The 16,680-nt window shown below is 41.8% G+C and overlaps 1 protein-coding gene and 1 long non-coding RNA gene across 10 annotated transcripts in view; one reads left to right on the plus strand and one right to left on the minus strand.

The window, feature by feature from the left end:
- The window catches only part of TfAP-2 (transcription factor AP-2), a 205,845-nt gene that overhangs the window by 9,624 nt on the left and 179,541 nt on the right, over positions 1-16,680 (minus strand). For all 9 annotated transcript variants that reach the window (XM_069134837.1, XM_046619046.2, XM_069134839.1 and 6 more), the window contains one exon: positions 4,315-4,513. In XM_069134837.1, coding sequence (XP_068990938.1) covers positions 4,315-4,513 — 199 coding nt within the window. The remainder of the gene's footprint in view (positions 1-4,314; positions 4,514-16,680) is intronic.
- On the plus strand, positions 1,315-2,566 carry LOC124215544 (uncharacterized). The gene is made up of 2 exons (XR_006882387.2): positions 1,315-2,207; positions 2,320-2,566. It is a non-coding gene; the product is annotated as an uncharacterized lncRNA (long non-coding RNA).

A 16,680-nucleotide genomic window follows, 5' to 3' on the forward strand; every position in this document is an offset into this window, starting at 1 on the left:
TTCACCTCGTATCGCGGTTCGGGTCGACACAGAGACGTGGTCTTTCAGTCTTTCCAAACGCTCCATCATCCATCACTGCATCGTGCACGCGTTGGTAACGGGTCCTCCCGCGTATCTTAACAACCTATTTCTACTCCACGGCTACTCCGCTCCCTCGCCAGGTTTACGACATCTTTTATCCTCGTCCCGTTGGAAAGTCGGTAATTAATTCATTCGGCTGTCAGTACGTACACGCATGACGTACTCGTCTTTGTTCGATCAATCCTGCAGGGCTAGCCAATGAGAAAACGACCGACCACTGCCCCTCCGATAAGCCACTCGTCAATGAAACCACGCACGATCCCGACTTTCCAACGAACGATTTATAGATGAAAGTGAATGAAAATTAGGTGGAAACTTTTCCTGATTCAATACAGAATCTTAGTCTGATATAAATAACACGTAGACGTATAACGCTGATTAGCAATTGCCATTGAATGATCCAGCGAAACCTGCGTCTGATACACGGGCTTATTTTTGAAAACACACGTATCTCTGGCATGTGACAGCATTTTTCATGCTCATTAATCAACCGGGGAAAGTAGAATAATGCTCGAAAACCAAAGGTTATATCGACGTCAGATATAATTGTTAACTGTACGAGTAATTCGATGACTGTTACGAAAGCTTCGAAGTGATGCAGCTATATTTTCAGGAAGTTGTTGAACTTTGGATGACGGGTAAAAGAAAAACAACCTACGACCGCGACGTCGGAACGAGACGCGTTTGGTGTAAAAGTCAATGAATTCATGCTGAGCAACGACCATTAGCAGCCGGATACAAGCGAGGAGTCGAAAAGAAGGATATTCAAAATTTGAAAGGCCACATCTCATCGTCTTCGGTACGTATATGCTACGAGTAAACAAACAATTCGAAAGTGCAAATCTCGCAAAGCGTCTAAGCGTTTGTACAGCCAGGCGTTCCAAGATACATCTCGATTTGATCGAAGAGAGGAAAGGATAGAACAAGGTTGAAGGGTGCTCGAACGTGACAAGGAGCGTTCTTCACTCATTACGACGTCTTGTCTTGCAAACGATTCTCCGTCTTGGTCCAAGTCGCGTAATTTTCTATCTCCCGTTATCCACTCCTCCTCCTCCTCCTCCTCCTCCTCTGCTCGCTTCAGACGAGTACCACGAACTCTCTGATTACGAGAGCCCTTCGCTACTAGCATTGTTAGTTGTTAACAGGTCCTCTAAATCTTCACAGCATTGCGGCGATCCATTCGTCTCTGTCATATTCCCTGTCCGCTGTGAAACCCACGACTTTGAAAAATAATCAAACAAAATATATAGGTAAAGGAAAAACCCGTGAAACTCGGCAATCGTTCCCCTCCTTTCCACCCTCGACATTCGTCATTAATGAACAGTGAGTATGATCTCAGAGGCTGAACGCCTTCCACGCACGCAGGTGAGAAATTAACATTTTTATCGGCATGACGAGCCGTTGCTGGATCACGTGTGAGAAAATATCCAACGCTGGCATCATAATCGTTACGAGTATATAAACTACCCACTCTAATGCCCAGAAGACACAAGTTCTGGTGGCAGCAGTGAGCAGCACTTGTAATTATCAGTCAGATTGTTATCCGATAAGATGAATTACGAGCCGTAGAAGTTATTTGCGGTACATGGCCAACCATGGCTGCAATGACCGATTGCCAACTGGTTTCATTGACACGTGAACCCGCGGGTAACAACTCGACGCAATAAGTGCCACGGCCGTGCACCGATATTCGGTGTTAGTATTTCTCCGCCGGTGCAGTTATCGATATACATAAGTTTCGAACCCCGGTGGCGTTGCGGCAGGCTGCCCCGACAAGGATGATTTATTCTTTCTTAGCCGCGGAATGATAAAGCCTTGCGCAATGAACGGACGGACGAGCGGGGGCCGCATTTCGCTGCAAGCTAGAAAGATGAATCTCTGATAGAGAGAATAGCGTTCTCAAAGAAAGTCATAATTCACGGTGGAGATGCGCCGAGGAAAATGCGATGGAGGAGAAACCCGGGTACGAGGTATCGGCGCGATGCGAATACGACCTTCGACGACGAAACACTTTTTGCGTATTGCGTTGAAGAGTCTTCGTAAATAATTATATACTCGTACTTCGGTGTATCGGCGGGATAAATGAAGACGCGGCGCCTTGCCTTTTCACACACGCGCGATTCAAGGTACCTTTTTTTATGTAACTATTTATCGATTCTGTCATCACTCTAGATGGTTACGTTGTTATACCGACTACGCGGGAACAAAGTTTATAATAATTTGTGCAACAATTTTCAGGTAAATTGACTACTGTAGTGAGTCGAAACGGGCATTTTGTCCCGATTACAACATGATCCAGGCTCAAGACTTTGATAAAGCGAATGATTGTATAAGTTGTATCACATTTTCTCGTTACTCGCAATTTTAACTAATTTGGACGAATCAAGAATGAAACCTCAAAAAACAGGCAAGAACGTGGATGAATTTTCTTAATATATGTTAATATTATTTGCTTAATAAATATCTGTTTTGTCATTGTCATTGATATATTGCAAACTGTTTATTGATAACAGGTGTAAAAAAATCACATACAAGTAAAGTGTGAAAAAATGAACTTCAGTTTCCTCTAAGGGGTAATCCTTCCGATTCTTGGAGTTGAAAAACTTTTTGTGCTAGAATTAATTCGCAGGACCATTTTCCCGCTAACTCAACCATCAGGAACGCAAAATAGATAACATCAACATCGTAAAAGCAAGAGCTGAGAAAATACGGAGAAACCTTTCGTTTTTTGGTTGTAATATCTTTTAAATCGCTGTTCGCAACGAGTTCAGACTTGGGGCGATCTTTTCTTCCATCTTATTCATTCTTGTATTCTTTAGTCTCCACCCAGGAAACGCATCGTCTAATCTCGATTTCTCAATTCTCAGTTATGACACATTTACCCACCCGATACAAAGGATTCTACGTCCGAGTTAAAAGTCGTGTTGTTTTGACCAATATCCCATTGAATAATATTAAATTCTCAAGATCAGTAAAGGTCTTGGTGTCACGTTAAGTACCTACCTACCGTAAAACATTCCGAAATGAATAATAGCAATAGCAAAAAAAAATAAATAAATGAATGATAAAAAATCTGACATGGCTTCCACTTGTGGCTGTTAATTAGGCAGCATGAGCTAGCAGAGCTCCGTTTTGTAGGTTTTACTTTCTATTTATAAACTCATTCGTAAATGTTTTCAACTGGATATACTAATGGCTGCTGTCCGGTTATTTCGACTCGGAGTTGATTCGTTAATTCGACAATCGTTCAGTTAGAAGATTTGATTTTCAACCGATGAACCAACCAAAGTCATTGCTGCATTTAAACATACCTAACCCACAAAGCAGCTGACAAAGCTAATTCTCATTTTGACAATCGTTTTGATCCTCTCGTTACTTGAAGCAACTTCATTCCACACTTGTAGGTAATTACACTGCGTTGAAATTGAAAATCAAAAATAGCAATTATAACAATTTGCTACTCCGAAAGCTCTTAATACAAGTGTGTTGCAAATATTATTCATTTCACACGACTCGAACAGAAAATTCTCAAATAAACCCACTTTGAATAAAGTAAAAATGAAACGACCGCTGCAAATTGTTTTTAAACTGTTTACGAGTCGCAAAGACCGACAATTTCCACTGATTTTACGGCTCGTTAGCAAACCGATTGCACATTATTACTAGTCTTTGGGTTTTTAGGCTTAAACAATAATTATTTCAAGTCATTCTGAAGATGTGCAGTCGGAACTAGGGGATTTCGTAATAAATTTCTGCCTCATCTCGCGAGTGCGACATAAAATCTAGAAACAAGCAACAGCCGGGAGAAGAGCAGCTGCTTGAAACGACGGTACGAAACGCATGAATGGGATTTACTCTCGAGAGCCACCCGTGAGAATGATGGTCGTGAATGGGAATACCGTGGACGGGAACGCAACGACCGAACGTAGTAAAACCATTTCAAGCCGGTGTTTTCTTACTCATTGTCAGCCTAGCGGGAGTTTTGCCGCTTTTTTCAAACGTCAAAAATCTCTCCCACAGTTTCATCCTTTTTGTCCCGTTGAGTGCCAATGGTCAAATGACTCGAAGCAAAATCCCTGAGGCAATATCGCAAGTTCTTATAATATACATGTATTGGTTGCGTGACGAACCGACGATACGACAGTAAAAATTATGAAACATAGGTGAGAAATACAGTCATCGAAAATTACGCTCGCGGGGAAGTGAAGAGATGTTGGAGCGACATTAACTTACCTCCTCAGAACGCCGCCCAAAAGACTAGCGTTGAGGCACTCCGGGGGTGACAACCGTCTTTGGACTTCTGCCACCGTCACTTTGTACTTGCTGGTGCTACTCAATAGAGAAAGTCGGCCGGGTACCGAGCAGAAGACGTCTGCAGGCTGAGCGTTCCCAGAAAGCATCCCTTTTTCGCCTCTCTCCGACGTCTTCATGCCTGGAATAAACGAGAGGAAAAACGGAGTTAATATCTTACTTTGCTTCAATGGGGCTCAATTTTTCGTGTTCTTTTTGTTTCTTTTTTTTTTGTCCCTTTTTCTGTCTGTCGAGAAATTCAGCTGGAATCGATTCCTCTTTGAGTCTGTTCACAGTTCATAGCTTACTCGCGATCAATATTATTTTATTCTCAAAGCATGCGTAAACTTGTTTCACCTCCTGTAATTAAATTGGCCAAGTTTTTTTTTCGCCATTTTTTACATCGGCAGAATTCGAATTATAGAGAATTTGTACAGAGCAAAAGAAGTAATCGAACAAAACCTAACATCTGGTTGGTTATTGATCGAAACAAGGCACATTCGAAAATTGGACTACTATGTTTCTGGCCTATAATCACCGCTAATAAGAGACTTCCAAACATTTAACGGTATTTAACATTATACAAAATCGAATTCATATTCGGCACACATCTCGTTTCAGTTCGGCCCATTAATATATGGCCGTGATAATCACTCAGATCGAACGACCGGTTTCGCCATAAAATTTCAGTGTTACACTGTAAGCCGCAGATGTAAAGTAAAATTTTAGTGTATCGGCAATTCTGTGACGAAACAAACCCCATTCGTCAAATTTCATTTTGCGTTACGTATGTGTTACATGCACGCCAATTATATAAATTTCTATGCAGGGTTAGTTGGCATGATTGACAGAATTGAAAACTGTCAACTAATTCCGATGTTTCGTTGAAATAGAATCTCAAAAATTAGATGACTCGTGATACGGCCATCGAAGGGTTTAATCAACAGGCAAATTTCTCTTTCTTACTTCTACCTTGGCCAGGCTGCGAAGCACGGCTAACTTAACACACCTGAGATATGAGTATGGGGGAAGAAATAAAACGATCGATCGACACACCGTGCGACCTGATTACTGCAATTACATTGGACAATTAGCGATCTTCTGTGCTCGATGGTTGTTAATAGCTCATCGTTAAGTGCCTGCGCGCGATTAGCCGCGTCCAGGATACATTATAAGTGAACACAGGAGATTCGAATGAGTTTTATTTTACTCTGCAGCGACTGCCGTATAAGCTACGGCCAGCTCCGCTACACAGCAGCCTTTTAATTCTCTAAAATTAAATGATTAGTTTCCGTTGCGTCATTTTTATTCAGGGTTATTAATACCGAACGAGAGGTTGTAAAACGGATAGAACGATAGACTTGTAGCAAGGATAAGTTCGAGAGGATATCGCGATCGCTTAGACGAAATAAATATCATATGCCTACATCTTACGTTCCGTAGATGAAATTACAACCTATGCAGGTATTATATATTCAGTTTGATGAAACGTTAATTTATGGAGCAAATAAATAGGCGTCATGTTTACGCCCGGATTTTCACTAGCAACGTTGATTAGAAATTATTATCACTTACGTACAGGAGCGAATGGAACAAATTAAAAGAGAGAAAAAAAAAAAATTAAAAGAAAAAGAAAAAAAAAAACAGTTTTTAATTTATTTTTCATCGTCTGCAGCCGTTCCAAGGATTTTGCTCGATGTGGATAGCACGAGAAAAAAAGTAACCACGATCGCTTCCTGTGGTTAATCATATTTCGAAGGAGGCAACTGCGCTTTAAATGCGACTTCGTTCGCTTAATTGATCGACGAGTGTTACTCGCGACGTGAATTCTCTCACTAGGTAACTCTCACTCGTCTTATATCATATTTTTTTCTCATATCCCTCGAAAAAAGCTTGAAACTATCCTTTCACGCACGCATGTAACGAAGCAATGATATATAACGTCTGGTAAAGTGGATAAAGAAGAAGAGAGCGAGAAGGGTGACGGTAGGTGAGAGAAAATAAATGTTAATAACTCACCGTGTATAGATGGATTCACGTATACACGTTGTTTTACAACCTTATTAATTGCAGATCATTACTTTATTTTGCAGTTCGCAATTTTATCCAGAAGAGTATATAACATATTCTCAAGCTACTTAATTCGGACACTATTTAATTTCTCCGCTTTTTTTTTCTCTAAAATTAAATTATTACTTTCTTTACCACGTGGTCACACTTGTCATTGCTGTTTTGCAAAACTAACTTTGGTCTGAAAATGTACATAATAGTCCAGGCAGAAAAAAGAATGAATATAATTAATTGGTTAAAAAATAAGAGTATTAATTCGATGAAAGTAATTGTACAGATTGATAAAAAATACCTGGCTTCGCGTGTTTCTTGACATTTGACACGTTGTTTACTACGAAATCGCGAACGGGCATTTATACAATGTATGCACATACTTATATAGTTGTTAGATTTATTCGCGATTTAATCGTCATCTCCTTTCAATAGGGCACCCAACTTGTATCATATAATCGCGGTAACTCCTACAGCTGGTATTAAAAGAGCAGCGAGTCATGATCGATAGATCATCCTTCCTTTTCATCATCTATCAGTAAACGGTAAAGGTAGAAAAGCGTGCCCTCTTCACCGCGCGATGGGATTTACACGTTAAATTGCTCCACGTATACATACTTATAGTTATAGATATATAAATTCTGAAATAGTCCTGCCCTTAAGATTCTCCCGTAAAGGAGTAATCATTTTTCAGAAACGTTTACTGCCATTTATATGTTATAACTCCTGTAGTACAGCTTACGGACAATTAGCCATTACCGTTGGCAAATTGTTTAGGTTAATTAGGCGTGCCAAGGTTTCCTGATTCTTATATGCCGCAGTTTCTTCGTCTCACTCTCCACGCGCTATATAATGCATGTATGAAACGATGGTTCGCAGTATAAACAAACAGGTACGTACCAATTGCAATCGCGATCACGGCACGCTGCGGAACAGAATGCACCAATTACGCTCCTAGAAATGTGCATGAAAATAAGCATAAAATAATGAATAACAATTCACACTTTCATCCTACTGTTGAATGTTTCATTGACAGACGATCCGTTCGCATTTAGTTATTTTTATATTCTTTTTACGTGGCAAATCGTTTCGAACCCGTTCCCTCTACCAATTAATGACCACATAATAAAACTGATCATTGTCCGATCTATGACCCACAGACAGAGAATCGATAATAGATAATTTTTCAGAGAATCGCACAGTGTACGAACCCGTAACAACAGGCCACGGTTCGCATGCACACGCAACTTAAGATGTTTGATGGCTTTATGGAGATCTTTGATGCTAAGTCGTACGAACGCGTGTTGGAAACTTCGGTAGCTGAAAGGATAGAGTAATTATGCTTCGTAATTAAGTAGAAACTCTTGGCAATATCTGTGTAGCTACTTGTGCGAATTGCGGAACTTATTGATCTTCCTTGGCATACGTGCACTTCCAGACTTCCCGCAACTTCCATACGCGGTGGATAAAATGACGCCAGGCAATTTGGATTGTGTAAAAACTTACTAGATAAGTTGAAATTACGAGTGTAGATCACGTTAATTGAGAGCAAAGTCGCTCTTATGCGTTATCAAAATATTTTGCAAATATCAGTTTCGTATGCAGAAAAAAGTCAGCGCGGACTGATTTGCGGAGAAACAAGGAGCTAATAAAACCAGCAACAGCTGTCCGGGATCCTACATTAACTTGGAAATTTACTGTACTGCAGCGGCCATATGATCTTAAGAATCGTATTTTTTATCGGCCATCGTAATTATCGCTATTTACGGTACAAGCGTTTTCGACCATCCAATAAAACGATCGTACGTAACGATTTTGTCAAAATAAATTCATCTTACCGAGCTACCTAAGAAGTTGTAATTATGCTCATTTCCTATGCAGTTATACGAATTGACTATAAAAATGTTACAGCTTCCTAACTCTGTATAGCCGAAGTAAGCTTAAACCATTTTACTGCCTATGATCCATGTTATAACGATTTTCCATCACGGCTCAGATTAAGTTTCTGTATTTAAGAATTGGAACCTTAACTTTAATCGTCTTTTTCGCCTAGGCGGTGATCTTTATTACTCCTCCGTTGAACTCTCAGCTTCTCACGATTTAGCGACGACACGTGCCGTTCGTCAGTCAATAAACTATAATAAACGCGTCCATTTTTTCACGTCTCCCATTTTTTTCTTTCTACTTCTTCTCACACTCGAAGCTAACTAGGCCATGATTTACCATGGGCAAGCAAATAGGCCACACCGTTTATCCAATTATACACCAAATAGATCGAGGCCCGCGAGCGTGTAACCATAAATCATTTTCTATTCCTCCCTCACATGGGGCCGAAACAGTCGGGTAACGGTGTAACCTGAACGATTCACATGTAAACAAGACGTGATGATTGACGTCGGACACAGTTCTGAGCCATCATCACTCCCATTGAATATCTGATTGATCTAATCTTGCGGAGAAATTTCGGATTAGTCTGAATTATTACACCGTATTCATCCAAGATATACTTAAATTATTATACACGCTTCGATTCCATTGATTTTTTTTCTTTTTGCTCGACTTTCTAACCAAACATGTGATTTAGTGATCGAAAAGTAACTCCTCCCAGGGTTCGATCGATTCACTCATTCGCGCGGGAATTAAGTACGGCGAAAGTGTTACTATCAAACGTGTATAGTCGAACTGGAAGGAATTTTCGCTCCGTTTCCACGCCGATGAAGATATGCTACTCAATACACATTGAAATGCGATTCCGTTGTGAACTTGACCTCTTCTTTCATTCAACACTGGACATCTTTTTGGATAGTACTAGAATCATCGTCGAGTGTACGCTGCAGTCGTGAGTTCTCGCCGTTGCTTGCAATACTTTTCAACACTCCTGAAAACACTCAGCGCCGTTTATTCATCGTCTGCACTGCATGCTCAAAACTGCAGTATACCGACTTCGTGAAGAGGCCTGTACTACTTCACATGCAATCGTAGGTAGGTACACGAGTTCCGCAGGACTTTCTGGACAGACATCTCAAACAGACTCACAACGTCTTCGCAGAAGCCTCCAAGGCTCTTGAGAAACTGTCCTCACTCGGATCGACTCAGTTTGCTTAGTTGAAGTGGCTTTGCGTGTTACGAGTCCTCAATATTCCGGGATCGTACCTGCAGTAATGATTTGGTATCTGTAGAATTCGTTGACCATCACTGATCAATTTACCGGGAAATTTACCTTCTGCCGAAAAAGTCGCGTGATTCGATAGAGTACAAACGATGAATTAATTTGGCCATCCGTGTTTAAACGAGCACGCGTAGTAATTTTCAAAACCTCTGATTTGACGGGTGTGTAATTTCAGAAATGAAAGCCAAAAGAAACTACGCATCATCGCTCCATGAATAAGTCGTGTATCTTTGAAGAGAACGCGGATCTCAACCACGAGGCAAAGATCAGTGCCAGTTGACTTTTAATGGTAGTAACTAATAACTTAATAGGCCGTCCACGTCTTGACCAGGATCCGTTATCATCGGGGACACCAGGACACGGACCGTTCCTCGACTGTGGTTCTCACCTGCTCGTGTAAGCGTACATATATATGTGTATGGGCGTATGCACATGCACAACTTGTTGCAAGCCTCGGCTTTGCGTAACCTTTTCCGAACGTGAAACCGTCACGTAAATCGACTCCGGGTAAAGGCGTTATACCACGATCACCCGCAGGGTCTGACTGCATAAACGACACAGGTGCAGGTATGCACGCGATAAAACAACGACCCGCGATTAATAAATCCGGCTCGTGCAGGGTGCAGGTGTAATTAAGTCTTGACGGTCGCTGACAGCCACGAATATCCCGTATAATCCTCGCAGGAGGAAAAAGGTAGAAGTGTTGCGGCCAAGGCGCCGGCAGTTGGTGCACAACGCTGTATAAAACCACGTGTAGGCGACGTGTGTAACCACATAATTTTCATCTTTCACTGCAGTAATCAGTTATTACAGAATCAGCAATACCGCGCTACAACTTCCGCGCATATATTGCAAACTTGTAATCCAGTATCGTCGAGCGGTAGATGTCAGCACAGGATGATGTAATGTTCTTATCGGCGTACGCTCGAATTTGTCGATTCATAAGTTGAGCTTGAAAGCAGGCTCGCTCGTTTGCCCGCAGATATGTGACGATGAGAATGATAAATTGCGTCGCGGTACGTGCGCGAACGATGTTAATTACACTGTTCTAATTAACCGTTCAGGTTAAATAATCAACCAGATGATTATCGCGTTATTTTATTACCGACACTTTGCAGCCCTTTTTAATTAGTCTGCGAGCCCGCGGCCCCCCTGGAAGTTCACCTTCTCCAACGTTCGAATTTATTTATTTTTCAGGCTATACTTCACTGCTATGCATATGTGAGCAGGCAAATTATCCTCTTCGTAATTCAGACTATTATACATGCGCGACCTGAAGTTCGAAGGATCGGTTGAACCCGCTCCGTGGAATTTACTTCAGTTTCTAACGAAACGAGATAACGTTGACTCAATTTCCGACATGCTGATTCTGCTTTCGGTTTCGTATCGTTCCGATAAGTGTTTATGATATACTTACGACATTGTCTGCTGCGCACATATCGCAGCTACCGCGCATAAATCATTGACTTACAAGGTCACCTGAAAAAGTCAGAATTCCCAATGACTTCCACGTAAAGCGCGTACCTGCATTATATGTACAACGCCACGTTCGGACACGCGATTGGATGCCAACTTTCATTGATGCGGTGGTCGGCTTGCTCTTGTTGCCATCCTGCAGTGCTCAGGCTCGTTTCCGTTGGAATGAAAATTACACCGTAGTTCGCTCGGTAGTTTTGCTATTAACCGGCACTTGTAACGCCCACTAGCCACGCCGCATCCCGTCGATGAGCCGAGTTCATTCAGAAGACCATCGTGCCTTATCTTTTCGCCGGGCGTAAATGAAGGTTACAAGCATCTTGTTGAAGTGAAAAAAAAACTCCTTCTATCGCTGTACTTCTTTGAGTCGAAGTTAACAAAAATTTGGTTTTATCACGAAATAACGAGGCGCGATGAGTTCTCATGGAATATCAGGCATGTACCCGGTAAGGAACTTGCGCTGTGCGGAGCGATAACAGTTAATCTCTCGTGGAAGTCGAATGAGAGGCGGAGACACTGTGTCCTGGAAGTCGTGACTAACCTTTTAGCACCTAGGCTGGCTCGTTACCGTGTTATATCCACGACGCCAGGTGACAAATTGTACCTACTAACCGACTGCATATGGTGTAGGTATGTTGGTATACGTATATATGCATATACTTGTGTGTACACTATGACGGGGACAGGTACGCGACACGATCCCAGGTATATCAGGTGCCGAACGGGGAAGCCGTACACGCGACTTGTCCTAGACACCATCTACCAGAAGATGGTGTAGAGATTGAAAATACATACATCACAAGCTAAGCCTTGATCTGTGATTCCTCGAAACCTTGTTACACGCTGTGATTTTTAGAATAAGAAGAGATCGGGTCATCTGAGGTACTTAGTTCCTACAAAATTGAGAATGGATCGATTTTTTATCCAGACTTATCGAAGACTCCTGACCTTGAGAGAATTGTTGAGTTCATTCGGGGCGAATGTGTTGTTAAAATTGAAGAAGGTATCAATCATTTCGTATGTCATTTCGTAAACCAGTCATGACCGTCCACTCTTGCACCGAAGCAAATCAGTTTTACACTAGGAAATACAATTTGCATACTGCACGAGATGATGGGGTTTCGCCTCGATAAGACCAGACACGCGTGATGGAGCAAACACGCGAATGCACAAGTGTTAGTACCAAAGTACACGGCTACGGTAGGAATGAATAATAATTAATGAGAGACGACGAGATGCAAAAGCTACTGAAGTAGCATACGAGTGGAGTTTCCCGCGGTCGCTAAGGTGTCGGTTATACAAGCTTAGTGGGCAGTGAGCACTCGCCACGGGTGTTGGTAATCACACCCGGAATGGTTTGATTTACAGATATTCCTTCGATATTAGACGCTGCACATTCCAACGTGCCGTTTTACATCCTACTTTGTAACCAACTCCTCACTTACCAGCTACAAGTAGGAAGCGCCTGTAGTGCAGGTATAAGCCAGACGAATGGTGATTACCGTGGATTTTAGAAGAAGAAAATAAAGTTGAAAAGGACTGGCTTGACAGATTTTCATGGACGTAAATCGATGTTTGTGTGTATACGAGTAAGCTTCCGTCGATGATCCTCGATTTTTCAACCTTCACGGAGAAACTCCGATAAATCTCCGACCGTCGGATAACGAAGCCATCGCAAATGGGAGTCAGTCTGTATACTCGATAATCTACATTACAGTCCGAGCTCGGCTACCGCAATGCTGCTGGGTTTTCTTAATAACAGTGGTAAGGCCTTTCGGTCGTTTCTCGGTGTTACCGTCATTCCAAGCACGGTGTTGCGCGCAAGGTCGCTCCGGTATCCTCGGAAGGCAGAGTGAAGCTCTGCACAATTAGCACCGCCAACTGCACGCGACTGAGGAGAGAGAAGGAACAATTGCGACTTGCTCTGCCACTGGTACGTTATAAGACGGAGAAAGACCAGACTTGGGACACGCTGCGAAGAGCTTCGGGAAGAAACGAGATCGGAAAAAGGGCCCGACGATTCGAGCCATGCTTATTTCAAGGCAAGAAGTTTTTCTCAGCTGAGGAAAGAGTCCGGTGAGGCATTATAGACTTGTAGTTTTCGGTTTACAGCTAAGTTGCCCACATTTTCGAAATAAAAACTCAAGTAATACTGCAAAACATTTTATCATTGTTTGGATCTATGGTCTCTGAATATTATATACGCATGCAATTAATGTACCCACATGATTGAACCATTTTCCGATAATATCGGAGAAGTTTATGGCAGCATACGCCAAATGTAATTGCAGAAATTTGTGACCGAGAGTTTGCTACGAGCCTGCATTTCGAACTGCATCAACGACACGATATTTGCATCAAGTTAAAAATTAAATTTCATAGGACCGTCAAGAAAGCAGTACGGCGATTCGATCAAGACACACTGTATAACGTAATGTTGGGCTTGGCGTGTCGGTGTGCAAGGCCTGTGTTCTGTCCACGCTTCGTGTCTTAGTCGAACGTGTAATTTAGCACGAAGGAATAAGCTGCAGGTGTGGAGTAATGGTGGAAATAAAAATACGACCGCGGTGTACAAACGAAGAAGGATAAGAAGAAAATAAAGGAGGGTAAAAAGAGTCTAAGATGAATGCGGGAACGGTGGCGTCCGCAGGTTCAACTCGCAAGAATAACTAAGGATAATTGACACTCGTTAAATGAATACACCCATGTCGGTGGTTTTCAATGCTCTCCCGCGGCTGAATCAAGCCTACGCCCGGTCCGATTCCAGCTAAGACAGTGGACAAAGGCCCACAATGGCTTGTTACACTTTGCTCAAAACCATCGGGCAAATGTTATGTAAATAAATTTCATTAGAGCGAGCCACACGGCTATTAAGTGTCGTTGGTCATTATGCGATATTTGGCCGTTGCGCAACGCGTGGTTATGCCTTGGAATAATCTCGATGCCATAGAGGAGCATATACGTACAGGAGAATCAGGAGTGAGGAAAGACCCTCTGCTGCGGTCATACCTTTTCAGAGAACCAAGGTTTCCTAGATAAATAATCGCTACCTCACTCGAGATTCACAATTATTAATAACACGGCCATATAGAGAATAGAATCTAGATTTTAGATCCCCATACATGGTCGGAGTCGGTGAAGATAATCACGTCTCTCTTTTCGGTCCGCGTCGAGGAGCCACCAATTCACAACGGCGACAACTCGTTGTTTATTTTTCAGTACGTGATTTTCACAACCCCGCGTTATCGGTTATGCGATTTGATCGGCTGCTCTGTCAATCGGAATGACAACGGCTCCTGTTACTGCACGCTGCATGGCCGTCAAGTTCGTATAACCGTTCAAGTGATTTGACAATGGACCGGTTTTGCCGCACATATATACATACATATATATATATATATATATATACGTGGGAATACCTGCAGCTATAATCCTACAGTCGCATTGCCGGCGGCGAAAGTCATTACCGGGATAATGAATTGAGGGTGATTAAAACTGCACTGTTAAATTACATTATGAAAATACACAAAGTGATTAAAAATAGTCGATAGTCGATACCCGACAAGTGAAATCGGCAGCGATGACGTTGGCGATGCGATTGTCAATCCAAACGTCGACGTCCTCCGTGTTATTATATTAATTCGCAATACAGTCGCGATCACGCCTCTTGTCTCTGCCAGAGTTTCTCCATTCCGAGACAGTTCGTGAACTGTGACGTAAAATAACAGTAACAATAATACTAGTAGTAATAAAGGTGAGGAAAAAATATATAAATGGATGCGGTTTGAACGTGACAAAACGAATTATTAATCACAGATTCTTCATTGGGATGAAAAGTGGGAGTATCGCCGAGGGATTGGTAGACGATTATTTTTATATATTTGGAGATTGATGAATTACGCGTCAATAATACGGAGAGATATACGGTAACCTGATTTCAATGATTCAAAGAGTCAATGGGACCATGTGAAAATATTCATTTTTTTTCGCTCGTTCAAACGGGAACCGAATTAACATTTAGCCAGCGTACCTAATCTGATATACTAGCCTGCATGCCTAATTAATCACGTCGCTTAGGCTGCTTCGTCAAAATATCACGCCGGCGTTGAATCTGACTCACGAAAGTATATGGTGACAGCGATATATAGAAACAAATTGTAACGTCCGGTCGACTAGCATGGGAAAACACCGAAATGTCTCAACCGATGTTCTCCTCGAGCATTTGATTAGTCCGAGTTTACCGGTTCAGGTGCCAATCAAACGTCAACCTTTCTACATTCAACCTGAATTAAACCCGTGAAACGTAGTTTAATATCGAATCAAATTTCTTTTTTTCTTTTTCACCCCGACGACTTGAGAAAACAGAACCGTCGCCTGCGCGACTTAACGCGCTGACGACGAGGATGAAGAATTTTCAAATTTTAATCTTCGAACAAGTGGTCACGGTGTTGTTTGGGACCTTGATTCTATTTCAACAAAGCCGGAACGAAGTGCGATTTAACGAGTAGTTAACGACTCACTTATTGTTGCTCGATTATCAACGCGAAGAAACCAGCATGACGTTTCTATCCGTATAAGTTTCCCAACCAAACCTTGGTCATATACTAATGCCTTGTATATCTGTATCTAATCATTCACATTCTATTACTTTGCTGTGTACAAAAACAGGGATGAGAATCACTTGCCGTTGAGAAGAGTTTTGGCCCTTCGAAAATAGGATAAATCAAATTTAATCGGGATGATTTTTATACAGGATATTCGCTTCCATTATGTCGACCAGCATTTGATCAATTGCAACGGATGCTTGCGAAGAGTGGCGTTGAATAGGAAGAAAACATGTATTCATTTTTGATTATCCCGAAGAGGTTCATAAATCACGATCCAACCGGCCTACGTCCGAGAAAGGAAGGAGAAAAAAAAAAAATGTAAAACACGTGGTTATGCGGTCAGTCCGAACAGATTTGGCAATGACGAGAAGCAAAAAATGATGATCTCTGAACTTGTGTAAAGTTTTAAAGCTTTGTAAATGACGATGCGCGAAATATGAAACCATATACCGATGATCAATGAGCAAACGATAACATTAGCCTAACGATTTTTCAGTACTAATTGAACTCTGTACACGACTACGACTGTGGATAAGTCTATAGTATTCGCAGAAATTACGCGCAACGGGTCGATGTATTTACCAGATCAGTGATACCGAGTTCAATAAATTACCCGATACTTTTGACGAATATATAAAATGTACGGTGTAGGAACAAGTGCAGTGAAGTGAGGATTAATGATACCCTAGACGGGCGAGTATCGCCAGACTATAACATAGTGGTTTTATTAATTTTAACCCCCGTTCGATTACGCGCAAATATTTCACTTGAGCGGTATTTAACGGTACATTTCATAACCCCGGCATTAACCTCGGTGCAATTTGCAATAAAAATGATCGAAAACAGTTAGCGTCGATCGATTAACGCGAGTCACGGCTATTATAACTAGAAACCATTAAGGATGAAATATTCGGCCAATTCTTAACGCGTCTACGCGTCCGAACGGTTTTCGAAACATGTTTTGACCGACAAATAAATGAGACAGGCTTACGAAAT

This window comes from Neodiprion pinetum, chromosome 3, assembly GCF_021155775.2.
Source record: "Neodiprion pinetum isolate iyNeoPine1 chromosome 3, iyNeoPine1.2, whole genome shotgun sequence".
Classification (NCBI taxonomy): Eukaryota; Metazoa; Arthropoda; class Insecta; order Hymenoptera; family Diprionidae; genus Neodiprion; species Neodiprion pinetum.